Below are 18,143 nucleotides of genomic sequence, written 5' to 3' on the forward strand. Positions count from 1 at the left end.
ATAATATGGAAGTCCTATTCAAAAACTGACTTCTCCAATCTGGGTGGGAAAGGTAGATAAAGTGAGTGAAGTTTCATTACAATACAGAAGCATGGTTAATGAACAAAAGCATGTAAGGATGTGAGGCTGTCCAAGTAAAAGGCAGTTATATGGTAATAGAAAGGTCATGAATTCCCATCTCGGCAATCAAGAGTGTCAAATAAACAATTCCTGGAGGTAACGCTAACTTGTCTTCTATAGACAGAAGGTTTTTTTTTTTTTTTTTTGACAAGATTAAACTTTCCTGTATACATTTCATATAAAATACTGAAATAGAACATAACTGCATTCTACACATCACTATACCAAAATGTCAAAAGATTCACTTCCCAGCATGAAAATGCACAGCAACATAAATATGAAAGGACCTCACATTTTAGATGCAGTATTCACACCTCGGTGCAGGGTGAAATGGGAGTATTGTGAACGGATATGGCATTATCAAATAACATATGTATGGAGATTTAACGGAATAAAATTTTAAAAAAAATATTGATTCTAACAGATGGAAGATACTGTTATGGCTAAAACCACTCAGACTGATAAAACATTTAATTGTTCCAAATTTTGGTTAAAATGTACTTATTATGCAATTAATTTGGAGATGTCTCAATGTATTAATTATTTATTTGGTCCCTATTTTTCCAGTACAGAGTTTCTTTGTAGACAACATTCACAGAGATCACAAAACTGTATTAGCATATACTATTCCATTAATGGAAAACCTATCTTTTATGTAAAACCACAATGATGAATTTCAAATAACTATTTGAAAACATTACCAAAATTTCATACTGATTGCCTCACTAAATTATCCATTCATTTTTCACAAAGCACCTCTGAACCTGTACTTACTGAAGGTAACAGCAACTTACCCAAAATCGCTGGTATTTAGATAAACTTCATAGGCGCTGGACTTATTTCCTTATGTTATTATTTCTTGTATGTTAATTTACCATACAAATGTAATGTTGAAAGTAAAGCCAAAGTTGGTGTGATGCCTTTATATAAATGAAACCTATGAAAATACCAGACCTTTTCTCCCTTCTATTCTTGGGCTACATAGTGGTTATTGTACTTAAATGAAAATAATATAGAGAAATAGCAATGACAGTGGAACTCGTTTCTGAAGGGAAGGAGGTTCAATATAGACATTTCAAAACTAGAAGGTAGGGATCCCTGGGTGGCGCAGTGGTTTAGCGCCTGCCTTTGGCTCAGCGTGTGATCCTGGAGACCCGGGATCGAATCCCATGTTGGGCTCCCGGTGCATGGAGCCTGCTTCTCCCTCTGCCTGTGTCTCTGCCTCTCTCTCTCTCTCTCTCTCTCTCTCTCTCTGTGACTATCGTAAATAAATAAAAACTAAAACAAAACAAACAAACAAAAAAAACTAGAAGGTACAATGGAAATTTATTTTCCTCTCCAGAAGTTTTCATCTACATAAAGGGAGTGACAGAGATGGTCTTAGCCTTGGTAGCAATTACCTAGTAAGAAAATACATGGCATCCTGATAAGAAAAATTTAGTAGGCAAAGAAGCATTCCTGGTAATTTCAATCTAGATACGCTATAAATAAGGAAAGCCCCAAAACAAATGTTATCCAGTGTGTGATCACTTAAAGAAGTGGAACAGTTTCCATCTCATGTAGATTCATTACTTAGCTATTCATATTTAAGGAGCATGAATGTAGGAAAGACAAAGTGGCAGACAAGAGGATGGGCTTACTCAGTATGTATGCCATAACTGTCCCCAGTATAGGGATATGAAACAATGAATACAAAGACTAAGTTAAATCAACTCTATGCTCTCTCTGGTGTCTTAGTGGAAAAAATAAGTGTGTGGAGCAAACGTTGGAAAACTCAATTTCTGTGGGGCACGTGGACAAAACATGCAGCCTTTAGCAGCTACATATTGTCCATGTGACTTTATATAATTATACGTATAATGTGAAGTACAATTAAACATCTCTAAAATTCAGCTAAATATGAAAAGTCTTTAGGACATTTTGGAAAAAGATGAATAGAACAAACAAAACTTGAGCCAATTCTGTTATTATTTATTTAGCCAATTGGTTTTATCATAAAGAGAAAGCTACAGCATCTAGACATCATTAAGTTCAAATTCTGAGCTTCCATGGCACGACTGAAAAACATTTTGTGTCTTAGAGATATTCACAGTAATGACAGCATGGGGAGAGATGGGAAAATTTAAACATGGTCTTGCCAAAGTCTATCCATAGTGAAGGTGAGACAACACAGTTAAGTTATAAATAGAAAACTTTCTTTAGCCACTCATTCCTGTCTGCTCCCTGAACAGATATAACTTCTATCGTGGAAATGTCTGCAGGGAGTTATTCTGGACATTGTCAGGACATTTTTTAAAAATTACAAAGAAAAATATTTAAAAGCAAGCTACTCACCTATTCCAATGAAAGCAGCTTTGTACCCTTCTTCTTTCAAAGTGCTAAGAGTGATTTCATTCACTGAAAGGCTTTTGCCACAAATTATCTATAAGAAAAAATGTTTTGATAATGATATTTTAGCATTTAATTAAAACCTTAACTTTAAACATCATAAAGAACACAAAATTGATATAAAAAATTCCATATATATATATGGACATATCTTTGTCTTTTAGTATATAGGCTTATGTATTTAAAAGAGTACATAAATAGAACACTAACATGTCTTGCTCAAGAACTAAATGCTTTTTTGCCTTTTAATGAAGTAGCAGAAGAAAAGCTAATGTATTTAAAATAAAGTCAGTAAACTTTCATAGCTTGATTAATATGTTCAAGACACTATGTGGGGCACTTTAAATAATAACATGATAAATGAGACACAGTTTCTGCCTCATTGTATAATGAAGATCTGTGAAGATGTACATAATAAATATAATATAAAACAGAGTGTGATCAGTACATGTCCAGAGGAATTCAGAGGATAGAGATTCATTACGGCTGAGTTCACTGGATGAGAATAAAGAGAGGTAGCAGGATTTTAATAGGGCTTTTAAAAATAATAGAATTTTGATAGGGGACATTGTCCAGGAAAGATGAATAGAGCTGGGAGGCAGAGGGTAGGTACCTCTATGAAAAGTCACAATACTTTGCTCAGTTCCTAAACATGAGCCAATTTTCAGATCTGGAACCCACTAACTGTAGAGGATGGGTAAGTCCCCAGGAAGAAGGACCCTGCAACATTCTGTCAAATTAATGCTGTAATGATTCCTTTAGTCCCTCTCCAAAGGGAGCTATGGCCATTACCCAGGTAATTATACACTGGATAAAGGGGAATAATCACATGTTTCAAGGACATCGGACACACATTCTTCACTGACATTGATACAGAGATGCAAGAGTGGAGAACTACAGGGAAAAGGTAAAAAATGGACCCTGGTAAAATTCTGGCTCACAGTGGGACCACTGAGATCACAGCCCCATATAGTGATTATTCCCCCCAGTATTCAACTGCATAAGCAAAATTGCTATACTTGTCAGTTGAAGTAAGCCCCACATTGGGTCGCTGGTCTGTGCACTAAGAGCTGTAACAGCTACAATAATTGGGAAGGCCAGAAAACTTCTAAAACCCTAATCGAGAGAGTAAATCAAACATACTACCATATCCTGAGGGTGGTTAGGATGGCAAGAGATGGTGGTGGTCCAGGTTATATTTCTCTGTAATTCCACCAATCTGGCCCCCACCAAGACCAGATGATTCCTGAAGAATAACTGTAAACTACTGCAGGCTCAACCAAAAAGTACCCGATTGCAGTTTTTGTGACAGATGTGGTATTATAGCTAACGCAGATTAATAAGGCCACAGGTACACTGCATGTGGTATACTTTTCCATCCCACTTCTGAGAAAAAGGAATCAGAAACAGTTCACATTCCCAGGGGAAAGATAAGAATATTCATTTACAGTTTCGCCTCAGGAATATGTCGACTCTCTCCTGTAATAATATATGTAATCTCAAACTATCTGACCACCCCACAGAACATCACAGTGATCCATTACACTGAGAACACCATGCAGATTAGACAGCACGAGCAAGAGGTGTCTAGTAGGCTAAAGACTCTGTTAAGACACATGCACTGCAGAGGGCAGACAATGAACTCTAAGAAGATCAAGGACTACCACTTAAGTGAAGTTTAGGTATCTACTTGTCAGGTGTGTGACAATATATCCTCCCTACAGTAAAATATTTTGCTGCAATTCTGTTCTCATTTACCACTATAGAGAAGCAAGCACAGCACCTGGTAGGCTTCTTCAGGTTCTAAAGATAACATGTTCTTAAAAACAAAAGGCTCTAAAGTGAGGAAGATGAAATTTTACCTATGAAACAATATTTGAAAATAATCTGTACAGAGTATTTAACTAAGTGCAAAATATGTATAGACTCACTTAATCCTCACAATTAACCCTATAAAGTGGTATTGGTATCCTCATTTTACAGATGCTAATATTAAGGAACAAGAGGCTTAGACAACCTTTGTCAAAATTGCAATATACAGTCTAACTTCAGACTGAACATGAGTAATAGCTATGCTCTTAAGTTTCTGAGGTAAAAGGAGAATGAAGGGCAGAACTGGCACCGTTTTCAAAGGCAGAGAACAACATATTATATGCGAAGACCTACTGAAAATGTAGTATTTCTGGAATATAAAGGGTAAAGCAAAGAATAGAAAGAGAAAGTAGAAGAAGAAGGTGTCTGGGATTGTATCATAAAGGGCCATTTGCTCTCCTAAAATGCTAATTCTATTTTTATATTGGGGGATAGAATACTGAAAGTTCATAAGCAGAGAACAAACAAGATGAGATTAATAACTAACATTCAGAACTCTGGAACATATCAAATACCATAGAACAAGTGAAAACATCAAGTAAACATGTACCATTAAAGATGCTTTATAGTATCTAATACTGTGTATTCGTATTAGAAGAATTAAGTACAACTAAATATATGTAATACTGGGGTTTCTGAATTTCAATATATGCTAATTTAAGGGAATAGATTTTTCTTTTATGAAGCTATTTTGCATCATAAAGAAACTTCTATTTATTTTATGAAACATATTACTTCAATATCAATATATAATAAAGGCTAGACATAAAATAAAAGTATAGGTCCAAACATTCTAAATACAGTTTTAGTAATCAGAATAAAAATGCAATTTCCAAAGTTGAGCAGTGGAATGCCCTGCCAATGGGTTAATTCGTGGAAGTGATCCTCAGAATACCTGACTTTAGGTTTAATTTATCTACTGCCTCAACAAAAAGATTTAGGAAAAATCTCGTGTTTCCAGAGGTAGTGTGTGTATGTGTGTGCACGCACACATGGTTTAATTTAGTAGTGGCAATTTATGTGATCTATCAAATGAAAATAAAGACATCCCAATCTTTCTACTCTAGTGGAGAGAACATATCTGAGTTTATAATGTACATGAAAGATGCATAAATAGTTCTTATTTCTACATCCCATTTCCCATTACTATTACTAGTAAGCAATAGTATGCAACTGGAGAAGAACAAAAAAAGTTGAATTATACTTTAGTGTATTGAAAACTGAAAAGACAAGTATCGTGACTCTTGTTGTTAATATACTGAGACTAGGAACAGGAAGGCTTTACAATACTATAGATAGACATCGTGAGAAAGATGGATAACAGCCATCATTGGACAGTAGCTCCACGACGGAAATGAGACAGAGCAATAATAACAAAATTCAGTGGAGTGACAGGCATGGGGACTCTTCTCTGTTCTGTGCTGGGGAACCCAGCAAAACTTCCCCTTTCTAAAAACCTGACTCCCAAACATTTGTCATCTAATAAATAACTAACTCTCAGTCAGATAGAACAAGGAGAAAGACCCTGGACAAAAAAGTTAAAATTTTGTTTGTTATGCCTTGGGAAATTGAGCTGAGATGTGTAACACATAACTAAAACTACTATCATAAGACAACTACAAATATTGAAAACATTCCTCTGGCTGATATACCATGAAATACTAATATTATTTGTTAAATAGATATGATGGTAGAAAAAATCATATGGTGAGCATTTTGTTAGTGTTTTTGTTCCTTTCCTTATTCCTCTGTACTTCTATATATGTAATATTTTTCATCTTTATTTTCTTAAACATGAAATACGGCAAATGTTGCACCTTCCTCCAGTGGTTTTAGTAATATAGGACAGAGTACTCAAGCTTCTTAGCTAAATTGAGAGTACATTCACTCCATTTCAAGCTCAGTATAAGAATGATTATTATTCTAGTATAAGGGATAAATAGAGTAAGCTCTGAGCCAAAGTTCCATCTAATATCCTCTTTGGGACTTCATGAAATTTTCTTTACACATCCTTAATATGTCTTCATATATATAATAATATTTGTAATGTAGACAAAGATTTACAACTTTTTTTGGAGTATGACTCTTTCTTCAAATAAAATATATGACACCCATTATTAAAAAATAACAATGTACATGCTCGTCACATTTTTATAGAATATTTGGCTAAATAGATAAAATATTTTCAGAATCTCTATGATAGGAGATCAGATGGAAGAATTTTAAAAATAATATTTGGCTTTAGATATAAAAATTATTTTGTCAGCTATTGATATACACATATCTCTCCACCTAGTAGTGTTATGATATGATTTTATATTAGTTTTCCAATAACATCCTGTAATAATAGAGATGTTTCAAATAAAAATAATAAAAAACAAGATGAGGTGATCAAGAACAAGATCTGAGTTAGGTATTTTCACTGAAATTATGAAGCGGAAGACATGCCTAGTAATTACAAATTAAGTTTAATTAATATCTATCAAAATATTTTGAGAAATGCCAAATATAAAAATATTTAGAAAAAATATAAGATGTTTATGCAGATTTACATTTTTAGCTTTTAATAATGAAGCCATTAGAAATACTGTAAAGATTGAGACAAAAATATTTATATCCACCTAGTTTCTGAATTGCAAAACAAAAAGAATAATCTAAAAGTTAGTGACATCATCTGACACAAATATCATATGATACTCTGTTAAAGTCTACTTGGGTTAAAAAAATTTGCAGTGGCCTATATTAAATTTTTTATTATAAAATAAAGATTTCATAAAATATATAATAGCTAAGATACTATTTCTGCTAAAAATATACAATTTTATTACACTAGATCCTTTGAAGTGAAATCAATTAAGTATACTTGAAAATTAAAAATTGTATACTCTAAAAAATTATATACTCTGCTGATAAGTAAAATAAAAAACAAAAATTTTAATTCTATCACAAGGATACATGAGCAAATGCAATTATTACCCTAAACAATTCTGTGTAAAAGGAAAACAACAAAACAAAATGAAACTATAATTATTCAAGAAAAATAACAATGGGGCACCTGGGTGGCTCATTTGGTTAAGCATCTGCCTTAGGCTCTGGTCATGATCCTGGAGTCCTGGGATCAGGCCCTGAGTTAGGCTCCTTGCTTAGTAGGGACTCTGTTTTTCCCTCTCCCTTTCCACTGCCCCTGGTTGTGTCCTCTCTCTCTCAAAAAATAATTTGTTAAAAAGAAAAAGAACAATACTATTGAGAATATATAGACACTGGCAAGGGTTTATTTAAAAAGAAATTAATAATTTAAAATGGTTTCATTTTCAACCTAGAAAAGTGAAGTCAGCATACAACTCCAAACACTAAAACAAAATAATAGATAAGTATAAGGATAACAGGAGGAAAGAGTTAATAAAGATAAAGTCAGGGATCCCTGGGTGGCACAGCGGTTTGGCGCCTGCCTTTGGCCCAGGGTGCGATCCTGGAGACCCGGGATCGAATCCCACGTCGGGCTCCCGGTGCATGGAGCCTGCTTCTCCCTCTGCCTATGTCTCTGCCTCTCTCTCTCTGTGTGACTAACATAAATAAATAAAAATTAAAAAAAATAAATAAAGATAAAGTCAGCAATTAGAGAATAAGAAAACAAAACAGAGAGCAGGTTCTTTTAAAGAATACACTAACTAAAGAAACTATGACACACTCTTCTCAAGAAAAAAACTTAAGAAAATAAATTTAGAATATGTAAAAGCAAATTTAATCAGAGGCACAGATGAGATATTTTTATTATATAGTGGATATCATGTTTAAATCAATGCTCACTAATCCAAAAGTCTCAGTGAAACAAATTTTTTCTTGGAAAATATATATTGGCCAAATTGACATGAGAATGAAACAGTTGAAAAGACTAATAACCATAAAAAAAATAAAAAAAAATAAGTCAGGGGCACCTGGCTGACTCGATTGCTGGAGCATGTGGCTCTTGATCTTGGGGTCGTGAGTTCAAGCCCACATTTGGGGCAGAGATTACTTTAAATAAATAAACTTTAAGACAAATTTTTTTTAAAGGTCAAAGATTCATCTCATAAAAAGGCTTTGAGGTAATGACAAAATTTTCGAATTTAGTAAAATAGGTAAGTCTCAAGGCAATATTCTTACCAACAAGAAAATAATGAAATGCTGGGAAATTTATTTTTATAAGGCTACCATAATTCTATTACGAAAACCTCACAAAGATATCAAACACAAATAAAGCCAAACAAAAACAGGCTTTCAGTAGATTTGAAAGGATCTACTCTGCAAGAATAGCAACAGTATTTGACTATCCCCTGCTAAATTCCCAGTTTTAATATCAATTACATAAAGAAATGCATAAAAAGGAAATCTTTAAAGACTAACAGAGCAAATGTATATGTAAAGACATAATAAAACAATGCAAACATGGATATATTCCAGAATGCAAAAGTTTAGATAATTCAGTATATTAACCAAACAGAAGTTTTTTAAAATGTCATTTAAAAAATTTAATACCCTTTCCCCACTAAAATAACAAATAAAAATTCAATATTCTAATTCTAGAAAAATAAAAAGCCTGTTCAATATGATTAAAATGTTATCTCAAAGACAAAAAGATTCCATGTATTAACATTCTTTTATAACATACTAGAGATTCCAGCCAATGAAATAGTGGAGGAAAAAATGTACAAATAGAGAGCAAAGTCTCATTATTTTATTGTGACACCACCTGACTGGAAAAATATAAAAATTTATAATTTAAAATTAAGAAGACACAATCTATCAAGCTATTAGATATGAAATAAATTGAAATTATTCAACAGGAAATTTAACTAAGAACATAGTTGGGAGTAAAGATGAATTAAGCTTCGTTTTGGGTGTGATGAGTTTATGTTATTTGGATGACAGATATGTTCATTAAACTACTAAAACTACTAAAAATATAGGACTAGAGTTTGGGGCTCCTGGATGCCTCAGTCAGTTAAGCAGCCAAAGCTTGGTTTGGGCTCAGGTCATGATCTCAGAGTTGTGGGGATGAGCCAAATGTCAGGCTCTATGCTCAGTGGGGAGTCTGCCTGGGATTCTTTCCCTCACCCTCTCCCCTTATCCTCCTTTGAACTTTCTCATTCTCTTTGTCTCTCTCTCTCTCTCTAAGATAAATACATATTTTTTAAAGACTTTTTACAATGTTTTTATTCATGAGAGGCAGAGACATAGGCAGAGGGAGAAACAGGCTCGTCCCAGGGAGACTGATGCAAGACTCCATCTCTGACCCCAGGATCATGCCCTGAGCCCAAGGCAGACAGACACTCAACCACTGAGCCATCTAGGTGCCTCAATATTTTTTTTTTTTTTAAAGAACATAGGACTATAGTTTGAAAGGATGGTTTTAAGGGAGCCAGGGTGGCTCAGTCAGTTAAGTGTCTGCCTTTGGTTCATGACCCCAGGGTCCTGAGATTGAGCCCCATATCAGGCTTCCTGCTTGGCTGAGAGTCTGTTTCTCCCTCTTCCTCTAACCCTGCACCCTACCTTACTCGCTCTTTCTCTGTCTCAAATAAATAAATACAATCTTAAAAAAAAAGAAAGGTAAATAATTTTTTTAAAAACAGAAAGGATAGTTTTAGAATAGTCCTTATACTACTAATTGGCAAAAGTAAATTCTCAATAATTATCTGTTGAATAAATGAAACAAAACTATTAGAAAGAAAAAAGAAAAATTGAATAACCAAGATAATATTAGAAAATCATGAGAGCCAAAAATACATATATACAGACAGTCACATATAAACACATACACACATACATACATAAAGAATGTGTCATATGCTGCACAGGAGTCAAAGAGTATGAATCTAGAGCAAAATTCACATCAGTGCCAGGAAATTATTGTAGACTTTAAAATATAAAATGTTAGTTGAGAAGTACAAACAGAAGGGACTTTAAGAAGAATTTGGTGAGGAGAAAAAAGAGGGAATAAATGTACACGTTTTTAAAAAAATGTATCCCTTTAGGTCTAAAGTTTATAAATTGTAATACCTGTAAGTATCCTATCATTAGATACAATTCCTCAAAGCTGAAAAAAAAAAATATCCTTGCTGTCTCTCCCCAGGATTATAGGTACAATTTATTTCTTACTAAGCAAGTTTTAATAAATATCTCTTTTTATCTTAAAAACAACCTGAGAGGTTTTAACTATCTTAAAAAGATAGTACTGACCTCCTCTTTAATTCAGGTTCTAATTTTTTCTTGATAATACAATCAATTCACAAGGTTTAAAAATCAAATGCACAAAATGGTAGTCAATTATTCCTATATCTTTCCTAAAGCAATCTTATGCTATCAGATTCTCTTCTTTCCAGAGATATTCTCTGCATATATAAGCAGATAAGTTTATATTTTACACAAATGGTAGCACACACTCATACTTCTTTTTTTTTTTCTTTTTTTTTTTTTTTTTGGTAGTACACACTTTTACCTTTGAACAGATATTGACCAAATCTAAGGATATTAATTGATTTTGTCAAAATTATCTGACTATAAAATTAGAAAGTTACATGACTACAGCTAAAATGTATATTTTTCTGGCACTCAGTACATTCACTCCTATGTCCTTGATGCGTTTCCTAATGAGAATAATGGGTATACTCTAATTTATGCAATATATCTGGTACTCAAAAATTGAATGTAATTTTGCAATTACTTATCAGAATAATTTAGAAGTGCTTTAAATTAATTTCTGATTCATCTTCAATTGGTTCTAACACCCAGCATATTAGTTTACACCTAATATATTAGTTTGAAGTCCCAATAAATACTCTTTTCCTTACTTAATGAGATTTAATAGGAACTAGTATTCAAAATGAAAGACATTTAAAAGAATATATTTTTTAAAAGCAAAAAATCACCCTTAAATGATCTATTTTGAACATTATTTTTGAACGCCAAGCTTTCATGAAGTTGTGCACATCTGTTCTATGTACTTATTTGCTATAATATTATTTGTTTAGTGATTATGTGTAAATGTTTCATCCCAACCACTGCCAAATAAAATGTAATGAGAAGTATAAAAGCACAAAATACTGTTTTGAGTGTTTCCCCTTTTTATTATTTTAGTTTTGATTTCTAAATGCAAAGAGCCACGAGTTGGTTAATCACTTTTCAAAATATCTTTTGCATGAACTTATATAATGTATTATGTAAATCACAGTACTTTATTAATATACTGTGTATATCTACTATATATAATTAACATTTTTGAAACAAAAATAGCAATATGTTCCAGTGAAGAACCAGAGTATAATACTCCTAATTAACAGAAAGGAATAGGGATATGTACAGACAAATTCTGAAAACATAAATGTTAACTTTTGGCCATCTTTAAAAGAACAACATTTATTTCACAAAACAAGGAAAAAGACAAAGCTGTTGCTTCCTACCCCACTGATTTGCTGCTTATGTTAAGAAATGATTATCACATTAACACTACAGACACGATACATATAATAAATAAAATAAACCTCTGCAAGAAAATATGGTCCAAATTGTGAAATACAAATGTTTCGGAATGCACACAACTTGCATGAAAAAAATGTGATTAAAGAAGCCAAATCCTTCTATTAGCTGCAGTGAACCCCTAAAGCAATTTAGGAATTTGTTTCTTACAGACAATTAATCACATGCAGGCGTGCCAGATGAGAACTATTGATTGCCCTTTTCCAGGCTAGTGGCATTCAGACAGTAGACAGACAAATGCCCTAAGCAAGGAGAAGCATCTTTCGGCTTCTGCCTGGTGTAGCTTTTAATTGTTCTTTCCTAAAATGTGTGACATTTTGCTGTTAATCTTTAGTGTAGAGCTTACTCCTTTCTCTTTGAGCAATACACATGTGTTAAGTTTTTCATTTACCTTTACACCAAGGTCCTTCATAAGCTCAATCTCAAAATTCACCGCATCATATGGTAGCCTGAACTGAGGGATTTCAGAAATACTGAGGGGGATAAAAGAAAAGAAAAGAAAAAAAAAGCATTTGTTGAAAAATTATTAATCTTTAAAAAATAGCAACATATCTATATTGATCACTATTAAAAGAAAAAGCACCTTTTCTCAGAGTATTTTTGTATCACATGAGTGTGAGAATATCCAAATTTTACATACATAACAAAATATTATATGAACAACAGTAGAAACAGTAGCAAATGATGTGAAAATAAGTATAAACAATGGAAACAAATAAGTAGATAATTGGTCAAAAGTAAATCCAATACTTTTAAGTTTATTAAAGTATTTAGTTGAATTATCTACTAATAATCTATGAATTCCTAAGAAAATAAAATCTTAAAAACACAAAAGTTAGCTGAAACTATTTTTAGTGTTTAATATACATAAATACACATACACACATACATATATATTCCACATATACACCACGAGCTTGTTCAAATTCAAATCTTAACTTTGTATTACCATGCTGTATAGGATATTATGAGATTGGCTCCATCTGATCTACAGAACATTTTTTATAGTAAACCAATCTTCTTCTATTAAAGCAGTAGGTGTCCCAAAAGGATACAGTCATTAAAAAGTAATCCTATTTAATATCAGTGCTCGCTATTTGCACTTAAAAAAATGAGTCCTAAAATATAACCATTTCAACAATAAAAAGGTTTATAGAGTATCAAAGTTAAGGGCAAGTAACTCTTCAATGTTTTGTAGCAATAAAAAGGATATGTATGTCAGGAACATATAGTAATTCATTTATTCAGTTATCTACTTATTCAATAAGCATTTATAAAGTGCCAGACACAGCATTAGCTGCAGTGATTTCATGGTGAATTTTACCAAATTCCCACTTTCAATATATTCTCATTCTGGTGGGGAAAGTTACATAAATAATAATTACAATAGAATGTAGTACATGCAATGAAAGAGATATATTCAGGTACTACACATTTGTAAAATAAATAATTGTTGAAGATGAACCTAATGGATCCCATCACTGCCAAGTCTTTCAAAGTGCACATGCAGATTTTTCATTCTTTGGTGACTTAAGAATTTAATCTTTTCATACATAAAACAATTTGTAAGATACCATGCTCAGTGCTATGGAAAATACAGTATGTATTTTTGTTAATGTATTAACAGTATAAAATCAATCCCCTACACTTAAGGAATTTTTCATTTGGTTAGGACATAAGATTATATGTAAGAGTAAATGTGGGCCTCAGTCGGAGATAAAAATCTCAAGATGACATGTGTACTCTAGCCACCTGACCTTGAAGTCATCATAATGCTCTGGGCACTACAGTCAGAGGCCTTTGTACAGTATTAGAAGTGATTATGGATAGTTATATTGTGACATATTTTACTCTCAAATGGATGAGGTCAGCAGACTCATGTATACACACACACAGGGAGATGGGGGATATATACACACACACAGTACACTGTGACAAAATATCAATGTGAACAAGAGTATTTCAAAGGAGGGGAGGCTTATTATGGGATGAGATAATCAAGTAGGTGAAATATGACAAATGACTAATTCTCCATTAACTGGAGAAAAGGGAAGGGATGAAAGGACAAAGAAAACGCCAAGAAAGAGAAACAGAAAGGGGAGGAGGAAAAAAGTGTACATGCTGTGCTCAGGGAATGGCCAATGGAGCAAAGGGATGTTAGGGGTGTTGGGAAGCTTTATCAGGAACACCACAGCCCTGCGTCAGATTTCCTGAGTACTGGATGAATTCCTCCTTGTCACAGAACTTTAAATACCATCTACATGTAATAAATCTCACATTTTTATCCTCAGACCTAAATTCCAGACCTTTATGTTCACTTGAATTCTAATAGGTATCTCAGATTTATCATGCCCCAAACTACACTTTGGATCCTCAGAAAATTCCATTTTATAAGTTGCTCAAGCTTCAAATTCCTTATCTTTATTCCCTTACCAGCATAATTCCAAACCCAGGGACAGGCCATAAGGAGGTATTTTGATTTAGACTATTTAAAACAGTTGTAAGACTGATTAAAATAAACCTGTTTTATATATTCACCATGAGCTGCTCTCAACAATGTCACTGATATTCTAAACTCTGTCTCCCCACCCTCCCAAAATACCTTTGATAGATCTAAATTCTAAATAATCACTATTGTGGGTGCCTGGGTGATTCAGTTGGTTAAGCATCTGCCTTCGGCTCAGATCACAATCCCAGGTCCTGGGATTGAGTCTCCAATCGGGCTCCCTGCTCCCCTGCTCCCCTCTCTACAGGGAGCCTGCTTCTCCCTCTCCCTCTGCTGGACACTCCCCCTGTTTGTGCATAAGCAGCTCTCTCTCTCTCTCACACACTCCATCAAATAAATAAATAAAAAAATTCAAAAATAAATAAATAATCATTATTGCTATAGAATTCTAGTAATAGGTTTTTAAGTTTGAATTTGTCCCATTTTTATTACCTATTCTTCAATAAGCATGGAGTTTTACAGGGAAGTTAATATCGGAAATTCAAGATAAACTGTAGCCACTGACACATACTGATTCAGCTACAAGCATTACTTGTTCCAACTTCCCATAGGCAGCATTTGTCTGCACCCTTCACTATTACATGTTCTAATGAAACGGTTGATTTGGAATTGATAAAATGATAGACATGATGCAATATGAATTACTTCAAGTTTAATATTGGGCAACTACGAGGAGTTTTTGTGTTTCAAATTAAAATTAAAGTAGGGACATTGTGTGAACTGTATCTTTAAAACTGAAATTATTTCAATTGTTAATGTTTTGTTTTATAGGAATGAATCAAAATAATTTTTATTACTGATCATGTGAATCTTTTTGAAAATAACTTTTTTGCATAGACTAGACAATAAACATGTTTAAAGAAAATCTCCAAGCATCAAATGTGCTAGGTACACACCACTAAACTGCCATTGAAAACAAAACAAAACAACAACAACAAAAAACCCTAATGTATTTGTCATCCCTGACATATTCTATATTTGGTTTATTGTTTTATTATCTGCCTCCCATCACTAGAGCGTAAGCCCCATGAGAACAAGCACTTTGCTTTGTCTGTATTTGAGCTCTAGTGCCTGAGAAAATGACCAGCATATAGGAGATCAATAAATATTGAAGGAGGTTGTGAGTAAGGTAAGGAGGGAGAGAGGAAGGATGGGAGGGAAGGAAAAGGTAGGTAATATCAGGTAATGGCTTTCCGTGTGAAGCTAGGTCCATTGTCTCCTAGATTATGGGAAGCTATTGAGAGATTTCAAGGAGAAAAGTTATATAATCACATTTGGAAACTATAAGAAAAATGAATTTGAAAAAAACAAATCAGGAAGCAAAGAGAACCATAATGGAGTCTACACTACAGTCGTGAGATATCAGGGGTATAGAGGTGAAGGGGTAAAAGGGCATTTTATAAAGTAATCACACAATATGAATTGCCAGGACACTGAAGAGTAGTGCACGGAATTCCCATATGTTTTGGGGATGTCATCCACTGAGAGAGCATATTCAGGAAGAGGAGCAATATGGTGAAGTTTATAAGAGAAAATGTCCAGGATTTGAATGTATGACCAGGACAGAGAGGTTAGAACTAATAGAGATTTTTAAATAATATAAACTTTAAATAAATTTTTAAATAGTTTGCAAGTAAGTGGTAACTGAAACAATGAGAGTAAATGAGATCACTGGCAAGATTACATGGTGAGAAAGGGGATAAAAGAATGAAAGAATATGACTGGAAAGATTACTTTCCAGGTTTGTTGTGCTTATGAAAACAAACTTCTATTCCTCTGTGCTCTTCTAACAATCAAAAGCATTGAAAGAAATTTTTCTTGTGGCAACCATATCCTTTAGTATTGTCAGTGGAGTGTCAGATAACCTAAAAACAACAACCCCAAACAAAACAAACCAAAAACTTTCTTCTATGTTCATGTTTCTTTCAAGTAAATGGAATTTACCTATACCAAATCCTATACTTTTCAAAGCACAATTCTAATACTTTTAATAGAGCTTTGCTTCTATTTATGGTACAGGTACCACACTTTATATCTGTGTTACATCATATATTTTCTTAAAATATTTCCTATTGATATACCTATTTCATCTAAACCCCATTTTTTATTGTCAATTAATATCAAATGAAACATAGTGAAAATGTTTGAAAAAACTAAAGCAAAGGAAACCATTGCTTTGACTATCTTACATAACAAAAATGTCATAGTTCATGTATATTAATTTTTATAAAGAAAAGACAAAATCAAAAGTATACACATACAAACACACACATGCACACTTACAGTTTAATACCATCTTTATTTCTTTTTATTACCATAATATCAAGCCCTTTAACCTTTTCAAATTCATGTCCTGAAAAAAGAAGCCACAGTGGTAGGAAAGCAAAACTACTGATTATTTTAATATTGTCGCCACATCAAAAAAATCAATCCTGTTCAATGCAACAGGGATTAAGTCCTTGCTATCTTTCACCAACTCAAGTGATTTTTTTTAAAAAAGTGGTTGTGATACTAATTCACTAGGGATAAAAGAATCTGTTTGGATGCAAAGGAGAAGGAAAGATAAAACTTGACATCACCTCTTTAAGCAATTGATTTCAAATACAAAGCTAATTTAATCTTTTTTAGCCACTTTGAAGATACAAGAGAATGAGAGGCATCTGTAAGTAAGAAAATAAATTAACAGGAAAAGGTTGTAGTTGTAATGCTGGCTAGATTCCAATGTCAGTTTTTATAATCCTGTAACAGTGGTACATAATGCCTCTTCCATGGGACGGTCCAAACAAGGCTGATTCAACATTTCATATTGTCCCTAGATACTGGGAACATTCAAAGGCAAAGGAAAGAAAATAAATCAAAAAAGAATTTTTAAAAAATGTTTGGTTATTAATCCAGGCGAATCTGTCCCACTAGAAAATGCTCAGCAAATACATAAAAATATACAAGTTTAGTGTTAGTTTATATGATTTAGAAATGCCTATTCTGCATTTGAGTTACAGAAAGATAGAGATGCTGCCAGCAACCAGAATAATCTACCAAAATTGTCCACACAGAATAATTCACAAACAGGGCTTGTTTCATTTTAGGCTTCTTGTGAAAATGCAATTAAAGGGCAAAAAGATTTTTCCTAGACTACTAGGGTAATACAACAATTAGGTTCATATTTTTTAAATTAGCTCACGTATTCATTGATGTGTATAATTGAAAAAAAATTTACAATGCTTATACATATGTTGCTAATAGATTATGTTTTTCCTAATTAATAAAGCTGTGGTAAAACACCATTAGAAAGATAGTCTAAATCATTCCAGCAAAATAATATATTAGGTATTTCACATTCCAGGAATAAATAAAAAAACTTTATAAAATATGTTTAATCCCTTAAAACTCATAGTGGTGAAGCATCAATTTAGAAAAAAAATAATTATTTCTTGACAATCAGGTTATTTTTTCTTCAGTTTATGCTTCAAATCCTCTTTAATAGGTTTTCCTATTATATGATACCTTGGCTTGATGATTAAGTCAAATAGTTTTATATTAATGCAAGCTTATCTTGGGTTTAGCATATAGTCATTTGACCAATATCGACATTTTATAATTACTGACACATATTTATAGGTTTCATAAAATATAGAACACATAAGCACAACTTTTAGTCAAAACCTGGTTAAATTTATTCCCTGTGATGATTAAATATGATAAATTTACTTTGAGAATAGTTTAGTAGCCATTACACATAAATGCT

At 33.0% G+C, this 18,143-nt stretch overlaps 1 protein-coding gene across 3 annotated transcripts in view; it reads right to left on the reverse strand.

Moving 5' to 3' along the window:
• The window catches only part of DPYD (dihydropyrimidine dehydrogenase), a 798,341-nt gene that overhangs the window by 542,450 nt on the left and 237,748 nt on the right, over positions 1 to 18,143 (reverse strand). For all 3 annotated transcript variants that reach the window (XM_077905543.1, XM_077905544.1, XM_077905545.1), the window contains 2 exons: positions 12,284 to 12,365; positions 2,455 to 2,542 (listed from right to left, as the gene is read on the reverse strand). In XM_077905543.1, coding sequence (XP_077761669.1) covers positions 2,455 to 2,542; positions 12,284 to 12,365 — 170 coding nt within the window. The remainder of the gene's footprint in view (positions 1 to 2,454; positions 2,543 to 12,283; positions 12,366 to 18,143) is intronic.

Source organism: Canis aureus, chromosome 8, assembly GCF_053574225.1.
Source record: "Canis aureus isolate CA01 chromosome 8, VMU_Caureus_v.1.0, whole genome shotgun sequence".
NCBI classification, from domain to species: Eukaryota; Metazoa; Chordata; class Mammalia; order Carnivora; family Canidae; genus Canis; species Canis aureus.